The sequence below is a fragment of the Macaca nemestrina genome, chromosome 7 (assembly GCF_043159975.1).
Source record: "Macaca nemestrina isolate mMacNem1 chromosome 7, mMacNem.hap1, whole genome shotgun sequence".
Classification (NCBI taxonomy): Eukaryota; Metazoa; Chordata; class Mammalia; order Primates; family Cercopithecidae; genus Macaca; species Macaca nemestrina.
Window position 1 is genome coordinate 105,493,155 of NC_092131.1, and position 14,581 is coordinate 105,507,735.

At 42.7% G+C, this 14,581-nt stretch overlaps 1 protein-coding gene across 9 annotated transcripts in view; it reads right to left on the bottom strand.

Annotated features, from left to right (window-relative positions):
• The window catches only part of LOC105488361 (AGBL carboxypeptidase 1), a 958,121-nt gene that overhangs the window by 764,143 nt on the left and 179,397 nt on the right, over nucleotides 1-14,581 (bottom strand). For 6 of the 9 annotated variants that reach the window (XM_071100734.1, XM_071100736.1, XM_011752338.2 and 3 more), the window contains exons 7-8: nucleotides 9,898-10,106; nucleotides 836-1,010 (exon numbers count right to left, since the gene is read on the bottom strand). In XM_071100734.1, the coding sequence (XP_070956835.1) occupies nucleotides 836-1,010; nucleotides 9,898-10,106 (384 nt within the window). Of the gene's footprint in view, nucleotides 1-835; nucleotides 1,011-9,018; nucleotides 9,873-9,897; nucleotides 10,107-14,581 lie in introns of those variants that run through there. The other 3 variants (XM_071100735.1, XM_011752339.2, XM_071100739.1) reach the window with 2 other exon arrangements.

Here is a 14,581-nt window from a genome sequence, read left to right on the forward strand (position 1 = left end):
CCTCTCTCAAATAAGGGGCTCAATATTAATTGCACAATATTCCACCACACACGAATGCTTATTAGTCAGTACAAATGGTGTGCACGTAGGTATGTTGGGGCACTAAGTCATAAAGTTTAAACAGTTATCCCACATTGAATGCAAAATAAGTGCAGAAAAAATGACACATGAATACCATTCTGGATTCTCCCATGAAAGTCAGAGGTATTTATGCAACTAGCATAGCCAAAGTTTAGAGATCACACACGTACAAAATGTGTTATAACCTAAATATCACCTTGATTGAGCCCCTAATTTTTTGATTGAGGAAGTTATTTAAAACAAAATCCATAGAAGGCATCTTGTACCATTGTGGCAAAATCATGCCTATAGAAAATCTGTTCGTACTAGGATCTTTTGACAGGAAGATCTTCCTAGAGATTAAATAATAACACTTTCAAATATTCCAATATGTCTAGCCTAGAGTTGTAAATAACAAGAGTTTTATTTTAATTTCATCCTCAGGGCAAACTAATTCCACAATCAGTCAGTATGCTGCAGAGATTCGATCATGGGATTCTAAATAGACTTTTTTTTAATTAGCTGAGATTACTGTACAGGCATTTGATAGCTACTAGGCAAAGCAGAAACAGTTAATAATGAAGAACAAAATAAGTGAGCTTGGTATTTTCTCACCCTGTTTATGAAAATCAAAACTGCTTTTTCATGTATGTCTCTAATTAGCTTAATAGACAATTATGGTTGACCTATGAAACAACTAATTCTATTTTCATACACTTTCCTGGGAAACATTATCAAAATGCAAAAATTCATCTTAAAGGTCATAGTTACCCACTTATTTTACCTTCAGGTAGATCACATGGAGGTTCAGTGGCGATGTGCCCAGGGACCGGGAAGGCATAGGCACTGCTGGCTGTGACTAAGGGAAGTGGACTCTTAGGGTAGCACTGCCTCAGGATCTGAAGCACCACAGAGATGACGGGCTCCATGCTCTTGTCATCCAGGCAGTTCTGAGCAAAGGGAAGATTATATCAGACGCCAGCATCTGGGCACAGTCCCCTAGCTGTAACACAGCTAATAACACTCTCCTAGCTGTAACACAGCATGGTCTCCTAGCTGTATTTCAGCTAATGAATTATACACATGGACAGACCGTAAACAGCCTTAATATAGAATGTCAAATTTGAACATTCTAACATAGAATTTTGTCTAATGTAGAATCTGTACTTTTCTGTCTCTTGCTCATTTCATACATCATTGCAATGAATTCAGTCTGAATATAGACTTAAAATTCATTCAAGGGATGCTGTGCCTAAGGCAAGACATTGCTCAGGATAGCTGGGGGAAGAGGAGGCCAGTGTCTTTTCTCAGCCACCCATGTGTCACTGTGAATTATTGCCTACGTTAGGGAATGAGCAGCTGAATTGATGGAAGTCTTGCTTTTCTCTTTCAGCTGTCTTCTGCAGAGAAAAATATTTTTTATAAAAGATAAAATATGAAATCAAAGGGAAAGACTAAGTGAATCCCAAGTACCTAAATTAAATTACATGCCTCTTCTCAAAGCCCACAGTGTTGATCCCTCTTGGTACCTTCCCAAATCAGAGAAAAATTGGGTTTGCAGATGTAACATTTTGATACTGATGGAACATGACAAGACCCTTCTTTTCAGACACTGTGAAAAATGTAAGAACAAGTTCACTAAATTGAGAGACAGAGAGTTAGTATAGTTCAGTATCTCTTTGGCAAAAACACAACCATTTTCTTCAGTATCGTTGTAAATGTTTTGTCTACTGACTTGGTACAGGAAGATGACTTGTGGGGTCCTCCAGTTTGCTATTCCTAAAAGGTGCAACAAGCTCTGAGGCCAATAAGTTACAGAAGTGGAGATGGTGGATACCAGGTACCCACCACAGGGCAGTGTGAATGTCTGTGGTGCTGCTGAACTATGGCATCTCCAGACTCAACATTACAGGTACTTCCATGTGAAAGAACATGGAGGAAAAAAAAGTAATAAAAATTTATCCATGAATTTAAGCTACCCAAATGACTCCAAAATATAAATAAGCCAACTTTCTTTTTTTTTTTTAGACAGAGTCTCACTCTGTCACCCAGGCTGGAGTGTAGTGGCATGATCTCAGCTCACGGCAACCTCCACCTCCTGGGTTCAAGCAATTCTCCTGCCTCAGTCTCCTGAGAAGCTGGGATTACAGATGCTTGCTACCATGCCAGCTAATGTTTGCATTTTTAATAGAGATGGGGTTTCACCACATTGGTCAGGCTTGTCTCAAACCCCTGATCTCAGGTGATCCACGTGCCTCAGTCTCCCAAAGTGCTGGGATTACAGGCATGAGCCCCCGCGCCCAGCCTTAAGTAAACCAACTTTCAAAATGAAATGTGTTAATGCAATCAAGGATGCTCTCTCCCCTTCAGTGTGTGCCAGTCATACTCATCAGGTGTCCTGAATCAACAGCCTCAGAATACACAGTAGGAAATACTCTTGGTGGAAAATGAATTAGTTTTGGCTAATTCATTATGGAGGCCAATGAACAGTTGAAGCTATTTCACCCTTTGGTCTGATCAAATGGTCTCAAGTGTTTCATGAAAAGTATCAGGAATGGGACAAAAATAAAACAGACTCTGAAGGAGGAAGCGATAAGGTGAAAGAGATGACTTATCAGATATGATGTTTTAAGCTCCAACCTTGGTAGAGATAGAGCCAGCCCAAGCCAGGGAATTCAGTCAAAAAAGCCAACATTTTGGAACACAAGTATGTTTGTGATGGTCTTTGATGATAAAAGATAATCGTGTCTTTTTTTTGGTGGAACCGAACAAGTGAAAGGATGAAGCCCAGTTCAAATGTTCTGAAAAATTGGGCCATACCATGAACTGAATTTGAAGGCTGAAGGGAGTATTACAATCTATAAAACCCAAGGCCTTAGGAATCATGCTATATTTGCCTTCTGCTGCACTGTAGGGGAAATACTTATGAATGCAAAGATCGTTGGTTTCAAGGTAACAGAAATTCTTGAATTCATTTCTCAACATTTCCCTCATTCTAATGGATAGGTGCTGTGCAGGGCCGAGACTAAGGTGTGCAGGGTTGGTATGCGTGTTATGCATCAAAACAAGACAAGACTCCAGGAAATACGATCCTTATGGACCAATGTCTCAGAATTGGAGGCAAAGGTGAGATTTTAGGCTCCCTTTTCCCATCACTCTCCATAACACATTTGCTACTTGGAAGGGATGATGAAATACAAGAATGCATTCAATTAATATATTCAATGCTTCCATCACAGTTAACATCTTTGAATTAGCTTTGGCATAATAAATACCCTACTTCCACGATACATAGGCAAAGTAAAGTAAGAGCAAACTGCTCAGGTCCTGGAGCCAGACTACGTGAGTTTAAATCCTGGACTGAAGATTACTAACTTCATAACCCTGGCAAATTAATACACTTCTCTGTGCCACAGTGTCTTCATCTGCAAAGTGGAGATAATAACACAACCTCTCCTAATGTTGTGTACAAATTAAATGCATTAAAGTAGGCAAAGTGCCTAATAGTAAGCATTTAGTATTAGCCAGTGGGAAAAAAGAAGGCATCCTTAGTGTCACAAAGTCTCCTAGGAGTCTGCAAGAGGCTGCTAGGAGTCACTGCTTCTCAGAGCACAGTCCTAGTAATAATTCCCATGATAACAAAGCAAGGCATTTTAGTGGAAAAGGACCTTGACTAGGAGTATAAATTCCTGGGTTTAAATTCCAGCTCTGCTTCTATGTAGCCAAAGCCACTAACAGCTCCTGCCTAAACTCCTATCAACACTCTAATTCCTCCCCTTACTCTCCTTCCTTCTCCTTGTGCCCTCTGATAATCTGTTTTCCAAATGGCAGCCAAAATGGTCCTTTAAAAGCATAAATCAGTTTAATGGTTATAGAGTTTTAATTTTTCCAGATGAAAAGAGTTCTGGAGATGGATGGGTAATAGTGACAGTTATACAACAATGTACTTAACTTGACCAAACAGCACACCTAAAAATAGTTAAGATGGTGAATCTGGTTGCATGCATTTTACTACAATTAATTTAAAATTTTTCAAAAATAAAAAATGAAAAGCATAAATTGTATCAGGTCAGTCTCCTGCTTCAAACTTGATAGAAATAAAATTCTAATTTATTTTTATGCCCTAGGAAGTTCTACGTGATCTGGCCTTCCCTATCTCTTTAATTCATGTCTTCTCCTCCTTTGTGCCTGCTTACAAGTGGATGGAGGCCAGGCGCGGTGCTTCGCGCCTGTAATCCCAGCACTTTGGGAGGCCAAGGCAGGTGGATCATGAGGTCAGGAGTTCGAGACCAGCCTGGCCAAAACGGTGAAATCCCGTGTGTACTAAAAATACAAAAATTAGCCAGGCATTGGGGCGCATGGCTGTAATTCCAGCTACTCGGGAGGCTGAGGCAGGAGAATCACTTGAACCCAGAAGGCGGAGGCTGCAGTGAGCCAAGATCACACTACTGCACTCCAGCCTGGGCAACAGAGCGAGACTCCATCTCAAAACAAAACAAACAAACAAACAAAAAAGTTGGTGGAAATAAAATTCAAAGTCCTCATCATGGTTCAAGGAACTCTAAATGTCCTGGCACTGCCCATGACTCCAACTCAATCTCATGTCTTCCCCCTTACTCACAACACTCTGCCATATCTGTGTTTCTCAAGCTCACCCACCTCCCACTCTACTTCCCCACCTGAGGGTCTTTGCATTTACTTCCTTTTTCTCTCCATGGAACCCTCATCTCCAGACCCTCATGGCACTGGTTCTTTCTTATCATTCAGGTCTCAGGTGACACCACAGCTCTTCAACTATGCCTGCCTGGCATAACCCCTCTCTCCCTTCTCTTTGCAGTGATTCTTTGAACATAGATGAGAAATTCTAAGGCCAAGGGCAGATGTGACATAGCTTCAATATCAAAATATCTTAAATGGAAATGGCTTGATATCTTCTGGATTGTCACCAAGATCTTTCCTTCTGCCTGACCCTCCAAAACGTCCTAGTTGTCCCACTCACTCTCCAATGGCTTCTACCAATGGCTTCTCTCTCTGTCTGTGCCTTGTGGCCACCTCCTGTGCTTCTCTGAACAGTTTACAAACCAAGTGTTTCTCTTAGACTTTTCAAAATACTCTCCTAGCCTCATTCAAATGTGGGTGCCTTCTTGGAGGCTTCTCTGGTCGGCAAGACCAAGTAGGGCCTCCTGTGCATGGTTACACGAAGTCTGTTATTACCCCCGCCTGCTGCCTATACTGCATTATCCATATCCTATTTTCCCATATAGGACACTAAGTTTCCTGAGGACGATGAGTCCTCTATCACCTTCATCTTTGAACGCCCTATAGAACACAGCCCCAACATCTTTCACCAAAAAGGAGCTCAGAAAACATTTACTGAATCAATAGTAAATGATCTCAGACCAATCTGACCTTCAGGGTATCTAACTCCTGATTCCAACCTGGTAATATTTCCTTTAGGATTCAGTCCCTCCTTTCATAGGTCCACAAGGCTGAGGCCCTTGGTCTTGTTGGCCAGAGACGAGCCTGATGAATCAAGACTTGGCCTACTGTGCTTTCTGAGCAAATGGTGGCAACTGTGACTTTTAAAAGGCTGTATCACTCCTTATTCTAGTGGTTCTCAAAGTGAGATACCCAAACCAGTAGCCTCAGTATCACCTGAGAACTTGTTAGAAATGCAGAATCTTGCATCTCACCTCAGAACAACTGAATTAGAAACTCTGGGGTAGGATCTAGCAATCTGTGTTTTAACAATTCCTCTAGGTAACTTTGATGCATGCTCAAGTTTGAAAACCAGCAATTTTAGCAACCTTTCAGGCCCCTTAAGCTATTGTAGCTCCAAAGAGTGCTTCTTTTCTCTGATTATCTTATCTAGGTTTGTTCCTTCTGCAGTTACCTATTTCTCCAAATTGATAATTATCTCCAACTGTCTCAGGCATCCTTGTAGGAGTTTTTTTTTTTTCTTTTTTTTTTTTTAACCTTGCATTCAAATTGTCATCCTTCTTCCTCTTTCCTCATGCAAAGCGCCAATAAGATTCCATTATACTACATTATACAGCACCCTTGCTGCACTATGGGTGATCTCAGCCTTTGAACTTTTAGGGGATGTTTACAGAATCTGTGCAGAAATGTAAGACTCAGGAAACAAAGAGGTAGGGTCACCAAGAGAGAGACAATGCAAGCAGTGACCTCAGCAGAAAGGCAAAGAAGAATATTATGATGGCAAAGGTGTAGGAAGGACTTTTAAAAAGTTCCTTTACAGTCAATCTCATTCTCAGTAGGTTTGTAAGCACATCATACACATCCATAAAACTAATATAGGACAGTGGTTTTCCAAGTGTGATCCTGAATCGGTAGTATCAGCATCACTTAGGCAGTTGTCAGGAAAGCACATTCTTAGGCCCCACCACAGCCCTGCTGAGTCAGAAACTCTAAGAATGGAGTCCAACGGGCTCTGCTTTAGTGACCTCTCTGGGTGACTCTGATGCATGCTCAAGTTGGGGAGCTGCTGGTACAGTGGGCAAAAGCATGGGCTCTCAAGTGAGACTACCAGATTCCAATCCTGGCTCCAACACTTATGAGCTTTGTGAACTTGGGAAAATTACTTAACAGTTATGTGCCTCAGTTTCTTCATCTGTAAAAAGGGAGATAATAATAAAGCCTACCTCAAAAGCTTTTTAAATTATCAATATTGGAGAGTCTGCATAAATTGCTAACACAGTCAAGGGATATATTGATAGTAAGAGTTCAAAGTAACTGTCGTCTCCTTCTCCTACTTCTTCTCTTCCTCCTCCTCCTCCTCCTGCCTCTGCTGCTGCTGCTGCTTCATTAACATTGTCATCACTATTACTGGCATCAGCAACAGCAACAGCAACAGCAGCAGCAGCAGCAGCATAATCTGCAAATGGCAACTGAAATAACATCACCAAATCCAAGGCCCCTGAGCTGACTATCCAGTGACTCCCATGCCTTCTCTAGCAGAAGGGAGAGGAGGGGTGATGGGCAGCTCTAACTCCAGTACACCTGCAAGGGCATCTGTGCTCACGGCACTCACCTCAGGTCTGGGAGGCTACTCAACACTGGTTATGACTGCCAGGGAAGAGTAACAAGCCATTTGGTTTCTAAGCCAGGACAGCCTATCTTTCACCCGCAAGGATCATTTTCCAAAAAACAGGAGAATGTCAAACATCAGACTTTGCACATAAACTTGATAACATTTCCTCTGGAAGAGCACATAATTTTTTTTTTTTTTTTGAGACAGTCTTACTCTGTCACCCAGACTGGAGTGCAATTCTCCTGTCTCAGCCTTCTGAGTAGCTGGGATTACAGGCACCTGCCACCATGCCCGGCTAATTTTTTGTATTTTTAGTAGAGATAGGGTTTCGCCATGTTGGCCAGGCTAGTCTTGAACTCCTGACCTCAGGTGATCCACCCGCCTCGGCCTCCCAAAGTGCTGGGATTACAGGTATGAGCCACCACACCTGGTCAAGAGCACACTATTTAAAAGACTAAAAGCAAGGGTGAGTGGTGGTGGTGAGGAATTCAACCTCTTGAGGCTGACATCCATACATTCTACACACTCTTCCAGGCGACAGGTGTGTCATGGCCTATTTACTCAGCAATGTCTCATGGGCCCCTCCTGGGCTGCTTTTCCATATGATTCTTAGAGAGATTATAATATAAGCTAGAGAAACCTCACTATAAAGTGCACACTCTGTGTGTACTCACATTCTGCTTCCATTCCAACAGTAATTCAAGGCTGGAAGCTTCTTGCTAATGTGCTTAACTGAGCAACTGAAGTCTTCATTGACCTGCTAAAGGAACTGTTTTGAAGAACCTGCACACAGGCTCACAGCCTCTCATGCTGGGCTTCGTTTGGTGTTTTCTCCACCATATTTCTATCATAGACATGTCCCTCTGTGGTTACCATCTTCTTCCTTTATTGCTCTTGTTTTTCTTGTTTGTTTTGTTTTTTGTTTGGTTTTTTAGCACAGAACAGAGAAATAGCCAATAACATGGAGGGCAGAGGAACATGGTGAAACCCTGGACCAGAGTGGGGGTCTGTTAAACATCAGCAATGCAGGAGGCCATTGCACTAGGACTGGGAGGGATTAGAGACTTGGGGGACCACAAGCTTACAAAGCAAGAGGGAGCTTGGAAAAATTCAAAGCCCTGCTTCATCCTGAGAAATAGAATGTAAAATATAGCTATTTCATGAGTGAGAAGCTTTGAAAGCTGTAATGATGGAAAGAAATCGAGAGGTGATAGCAGATAGGAAATTAGATATTGGTTTGCAGCACTGTATTTTGTTATTGTTTGGCGGGGGTAAGGCCATTTTTTAATGAGAAATGTCTACAGATACAAACAACACTCTCATTGGGGGCTTCATTACCTCAGATGTACTCAGATAGAGAAAAACTGGAGGGTGTCCATAGAGGAGCAAGAAGGCTGAAAAAGGGAGTCCAGAGGTGGCCTAATCTGGAGATAATAGGAACATAATGCGTGTGCAACATGGCTGCCTTGGCCCCAAGAGAAGGTGGGTGAGCAGATGATGGATATTTGGAACACTTATACCACCAACAGAGAGGGCATATGTAGCCTCAAACTATGGCATTTAAATTAGCCCTAATCAGGTGAAATTAAGGCATGTATTTAGGTTGAAATCCAGGAATCCCTAGAATGCATATTCCAGTGGGGTGCTGATAAGTAGAAACCTTTGAAGACACCATCCCCTTTCCCTGGGATGCTCTTCCCCTGCAACTTGGCCTGACCAGCATGACCAGCTCCTCTAATAACTCAGGTCTCAGCTCAGGTGTCACCTGCTCAGAGATGACTTGACCTCTCTCTCTAAAAGAATACCTGCTCCCTCTACCTATGGTGGCCCCTGTAGACCTATGCCCTTACTTCATTGATTTCACAGTGCAATATGAAATTATCTTCCTCATTGGATTCTTTGCTTACTTAGTGTCTGATTCTTCTGCTAGGAGGTTTTCTCTATAGGCTCAAGGGCCTCGTTTGTCATATCCACCACGAGATTCCACTGCTAATTATTCCAATAATGGCTCATCCTCAAAACGCAGTTCAGTCATGGCAAGCACTCTTCTGGGCATGTGCTATTTGTACAGTGACTTATTTAGTCCACACGACAACCTAAGTTTTGTTATTTCTGCTTTTGTTTTTCTTTTGAAGAATCTAGAGGCCCAGAGAAGTTGAGTGACTTTTTCAAAGTTTCACAGCTGTAGGCCCTAGAGCTGGGATTTGAATCCAGTTCTCTAGTTTTAGAGTCAACACTTACCACTATGCCATACTGCACTTCTAGTAGTGTGTATTCAACAAACATATGTTAAGTATATATGAATGAATCAATGGAATGAAGATTGTTTTGTTGTTGTTGTTGTTGTTTTGAGACAGGGTCTCACTCTGCCAGCTAGGCTGGAGTTCAGTGGCATGATCTCAGCTCACTGCAACATCTGCCTCCCAGGTTCAAGCGATTCTCCCGCCTCAGCCTCCTGAGTAGCTGGGACTACAGGCATGCGCCACCACACCCAGCTAATTTTTATATTTTTAGTAGAGAGGGGTTTCACCATTTTGGTCAGGCTGATCTCAAACTCCTGACCTCAGGTGATCATCTGCTTTGGCCTCCCAAAGTGCTGGGATTACAGGCGTGAGCCACCAAGCCTGGCCTGGAATAAAGACTTGAATCCGGAACATCTGCCCTTTGCAGGCAACAAGAAATAGATTGAGGTGTTCCCAGCTCTGTCTGGGATGATTCCTAAATGACAGCCTTCAGGAATCACCCAGCTGGCCTCCAGCTGCAGAGTGAATCCCCATGCTGCCTGCCTGTGTGGTGCTGAAGAGGATTTCCATGCCCTGTGCTGCCAGGAAGGCCTCCCTGCCGGACCGGAGGGCAGAAATGTGCTTGAGGCAGAGCAGCAAGCCCCGTCGGATCTGCACGTAGGTGTTGGCTGTGTCACGGCTGTGCCAGTCCTGGTGCAGCCAGAGCAAGCTGGTGACGTAGCCTCGGTTCACTGCCCTGCGGCCGTTCGACTCTGAAAACAAAGGGGAAGGCAGAGTCAATCACAGGCTCTCCAGCTGCACCTCTTTGAGAATGTTCCAGTGCATTTCCCACAAGATACTTATTAATCATCAAGGGAATAATAATGTTTTAGTATGAAAACTGGCAGATGTCACCTTAAACCAAGTAATCAAAGTTAACATCCCCAGTAATGGGACAGTCATCACGTGCCCCCGATATGATGCACTGAGAAAGATCAGCATCACTTCTATGGTGTTCCTGCCAAGAATGCATAACCTGCATTGGATCATGAAGAAAATCAGCAAAGCCTAAATGAAGGACATGCTACAAAATACCTGACCTACACTCCTCGAAAATGTCAAGGTCATGAAAGGCAAAACAAAACAGAACAAAACATGAGGCTAAAGGAAACTAAAAAGGCATGACAAGTCAGCATAATAAGTAATTATAGTTTAAACATTGGGCCAGAAAACAATTTTTTCTTTTGCTGTAAAAGGCATTATTGGGCAGTGGTCGAATTTGAATAAGATCTGTAGATTAACTAACAGTTTTGTATCAGTGCTTATTTTCAGATTTTGATAAACTGGGGTTATGTAAGAGGATACTTTTGTTTTTAGGAAATTCATAATTAGAGTGTATGGAAGTCTGTACCTTATTCTCGGAAAAACAAACAAACAAAAACATAATACTAACAGTGTGGGAGGAGAGACAGACACAGAGAGATTTCCACCAGATTTCCATTCCTCCTGTCTGAATGTCAGTGGACCCAGGAGGTTGTCATTTCGGTTGAGTTATCAGATTAGGTGGGGAAGGAGAGGATGCTGAGTGAGATATAGTATCTGAAAGGCTGCCATGTGTAAGAGATATGTTGGGTGTCCTTTCTAAAGAGAATGGAAGCTAATTTATAGATAATCAAGACTCATAAATTTGTTTCATATAGTTGAAGCCTCCACATCTGTTTTCAGGCACGACTTAAGTTGCTTGAAACCCAGTCGTACCCCATTGCCTCTGACCTACCGAAAACTTGCCCTCCCCACATGGTTGTTTGCCATGTGGCCTGCTTGTCCCTCATCCCATTGACCAAAAACCCAACATTTCCCGCACCTGCCGACCACAGTAAAACCCAATGGACAACACCAGAGTCATGTGAATAGGACCTGCTCTTCATATGTGTTTTCTTTAAACTGCCCAATCCACAACCCCTGCAGGAAAGCCTGACAGATAACGCCATGGACCTTAAGAAAGTCCCAGTCCCACAACAGGCCTCTCTCTCCCCAGACACTGTTTGAGCTCCCTGCCACCTCCAAACTCCCCAGCAACTCTTCTTATTCTCCTGGCTCTGTAACAACAGAAACACTTCTGTTATTTCACGGGTTTTGCTGTGCTGCCTCTTCTGAGTCTCACTTGACCCACACACCCCAACTAACTTTATCCCCTATCAGTGGCTTACAGCCACTCTTGAAAGAGACCCCAAGACCAAGTTAGAAAGAAATCATGGGCCGGGCATGGTGGCTCACACCTGTAATCCCAGCACTGTGGGGGCCTGAGGCAGGAGGATAGCTTAAGGCCAGGAGTTTGGAGACAAGCCTGAGTAACAATAGTAAAACCCCATCTCTACAAAAAATAAAAATAAGCCAAACGTGGTGGCTTGCACCTGTGGCCCCAGTTACTAGGGAGACTGAGGCAAGAGAATCACTTGTGCCCAGGAGTTCAAGGCTGTAGTGAGCTATGGTCCTAAGCAACAGAGTGAGACCCTCGCTCAAAAAAGAAAAGAAAAAAAAGAAAGAAAGATATTAAAACACACTAGGCTGAATTCAGGAAAGGAATTCTTCATACTTAAGGCTGTTCAACAAGAGGATAGACTCCAGGGTAGTGAGCAACAGGGCGCTGAAAACGTTCAGGTAAAGTTCGGAAGTCCACCCAGCAGGGATTTGGTATGGGGCTTTCTCATATCTGACAGGGACCTTTTCAACTCCTTGACTTCTCTGTGTTAGTTCAATATTCCTGTTTGGGACCTCCCATAAAACCCTATTTTATGGACCTAAAACAGAGGGAGAAGAACAGTCCAAGATACCTCTCTCAACAGTTAATATACGCTACTTTTCAGGTTAAGCTCCTTGGGCTACAGGGTTGGTGGACAAACACGTACTGGTTCAGATCTGTCCAGCAGATGCCTGATCCTCTCAGTTCCTAGGGACTAGGTGCATTGCAGGGCTCTAACCGGCTGACTCTCAATCAGAATGCCCAAATTTTGTAGCTCCGTTCTCTCACTACCGCATCTCTCCATCATCTAAGCCACTCACACTGGTGTATGAGACAGTATGTGCTTCTGGCTGAGTGTGTGCGAGGGAGAGCCCCTGAGGTGTAATCAGATAAGCAAAATTTCATCTCAAAGGCAGATTTCTCCCTAAGACCATGTAAGAGCATATGAGTGCAAAAAATAACATGGAAATATAATGCTTTATTCCAGAGGGATTTTTTTTTCATAATATTAATAAAACTCCCTTTTTTTCTGCTTGTTTGTCAAATTCCAAATTGTCAGCTCGACTGAGCCCCACTGAAATTTTTGGCCCACTTGTGCAGTTTTTTTTTTTCTTCTTTTTTTCCCTCTCTTTACAACATGACCCTAAATTGAGAGCGACGAGCTTTACTCACCTGGTGCTGTTTGTGGAGGGTTTGAATTGCCTTCATTATCACCTTTAATGAATTACTCTTTTGTATCAAAAATATTTCACTCCCTGGCAGATCTTGGCCATAGAGCATGAGAGTTCTTTATTGCCTAAAGGAGTTTGCAGACTATTCAATATCTGATGTTTAAAAGAAAATTGAGAATTAAGTAGTAGGTATTAAAGGACAGTATCACCTGCTAAAAAGATGCCAGAACAACAGTTCACAGGGGCCCCATGGCAGCATAAGCTTAAGGACTTTTGTCTTTTATCTGTTTTAAGAGTATTAGATTGATAATGGGTTATCCCAGTGACCTTTATCTATGACATTTTTTGTGGGGGGAGAAAGATAATGAAAAAAAAAATCTTTAATTGTCTGGGAGAAAAATCCCTTATCAAATCCCAATGATTTTATTCATGATTTCCTGTTAATCCCTAACAAACTGTCATGTTTACTAACATTTAAAATAGCTAAACCTCCTTCCCCCGTGACCCTACACCCATCAATCTTTCTCTGAGAATGTCTTGGGAAGTTGTGCAAAAGTCAATACGTATCTAAAATGCGACAAGAGGAGATTCATCAAAATGAGAAAGAGCAAATATGGAGAAGAACAAAGAATAAAATGAGGGTCACTGGGATCAGCAACTTAGAGGAGTTCTGGAAGATCTGAGAGGAAAGCGCTGCTTCTCAGGGCCAGGGCAAACAGAGCAGAGATGAGGTGCGTTTTTGAACACTGCTGTGGGTGGGCTTAGAGTTAAGAGGTGTGGAGAGGGCTTCAGGTCCCCCTCTTTGGAACACACCAGCTCTGCTATAGTCTGTTTACATCAACAGCTTTTCCCTAAGATTTTCCTTGAAAAAAAAAAAAAATCCTGTAGCTTAATTTTTTTTTTAAGTTTCTAAGTAGATTAGTGTCTTTTATTTTGTTTTTTATTTATCTACTTATCTATTTATTTTAAGACAGAGTCTCACTCTGTCGCCCAGGCTGGAGTACAGTGGCACGATATTGGCTCACTGCAATCTCTGCCTCCCAGGTTCAAGCGATTATCCTGCCTCCACCTCCCACATATCTGGGATTACAGGTGCACGCCACCACACCCAACTAATTTTTTTGTATGTTTAGTAGAGACAGAGTTTCACCATGTTGGCCAGGCTGGACTCGAACTCCTGACCTCAGGTGATCCACTCACCTCGGCCTCCCAAAGTGCTGAAATTACAGGTGTGAGCCACCATGCCCGGCCTACATTAATGTCTTTGAAACTGGTTGGAGGAGGGGGATGGAATGGACAGAGAGTTCTGAGGAGCTTTAATTTTAACACCTCACCCGCTCCTCTACCCCACCCTGAAAGCATTGACCCTGCTTCCTGGCACCCCCTAGCTCCATCAGGCCCTCGCTGCCAGCCTCATGCTGAAGATCTTTTTTTGGCCAGTTTTCCTTTGGCAAATCCATGAACAACAGGAGATTTATCTTTGTCCTTACCTCCCATTCACCCTTCTATATTCTTCTATTTCTACTTATCTCTCCGGGTTCTATCTTCCAAGGGCCTGACTTGTAGCTAATTCTCAGTCTGAAACAGGACCTAGTGATATCCTTATTTTAACCCCAAGTATTCCTTAACTGAGGTTCACGTGTGTCGCTTTAGGGCAGATCCCATTGATGCAGATTTTTACACTTAAAAACTGGAAGGGAATATGCCAAGGTAACAAGAACACTTAATGGGATCGGGGATCAACTGATGATTCTATTTGCTTATTTAGACTTTTCTGTAGTTTTATTTCTCATGCGTTCTACAACAAACTTTGACAATCTGGAGGAAAAAAAAA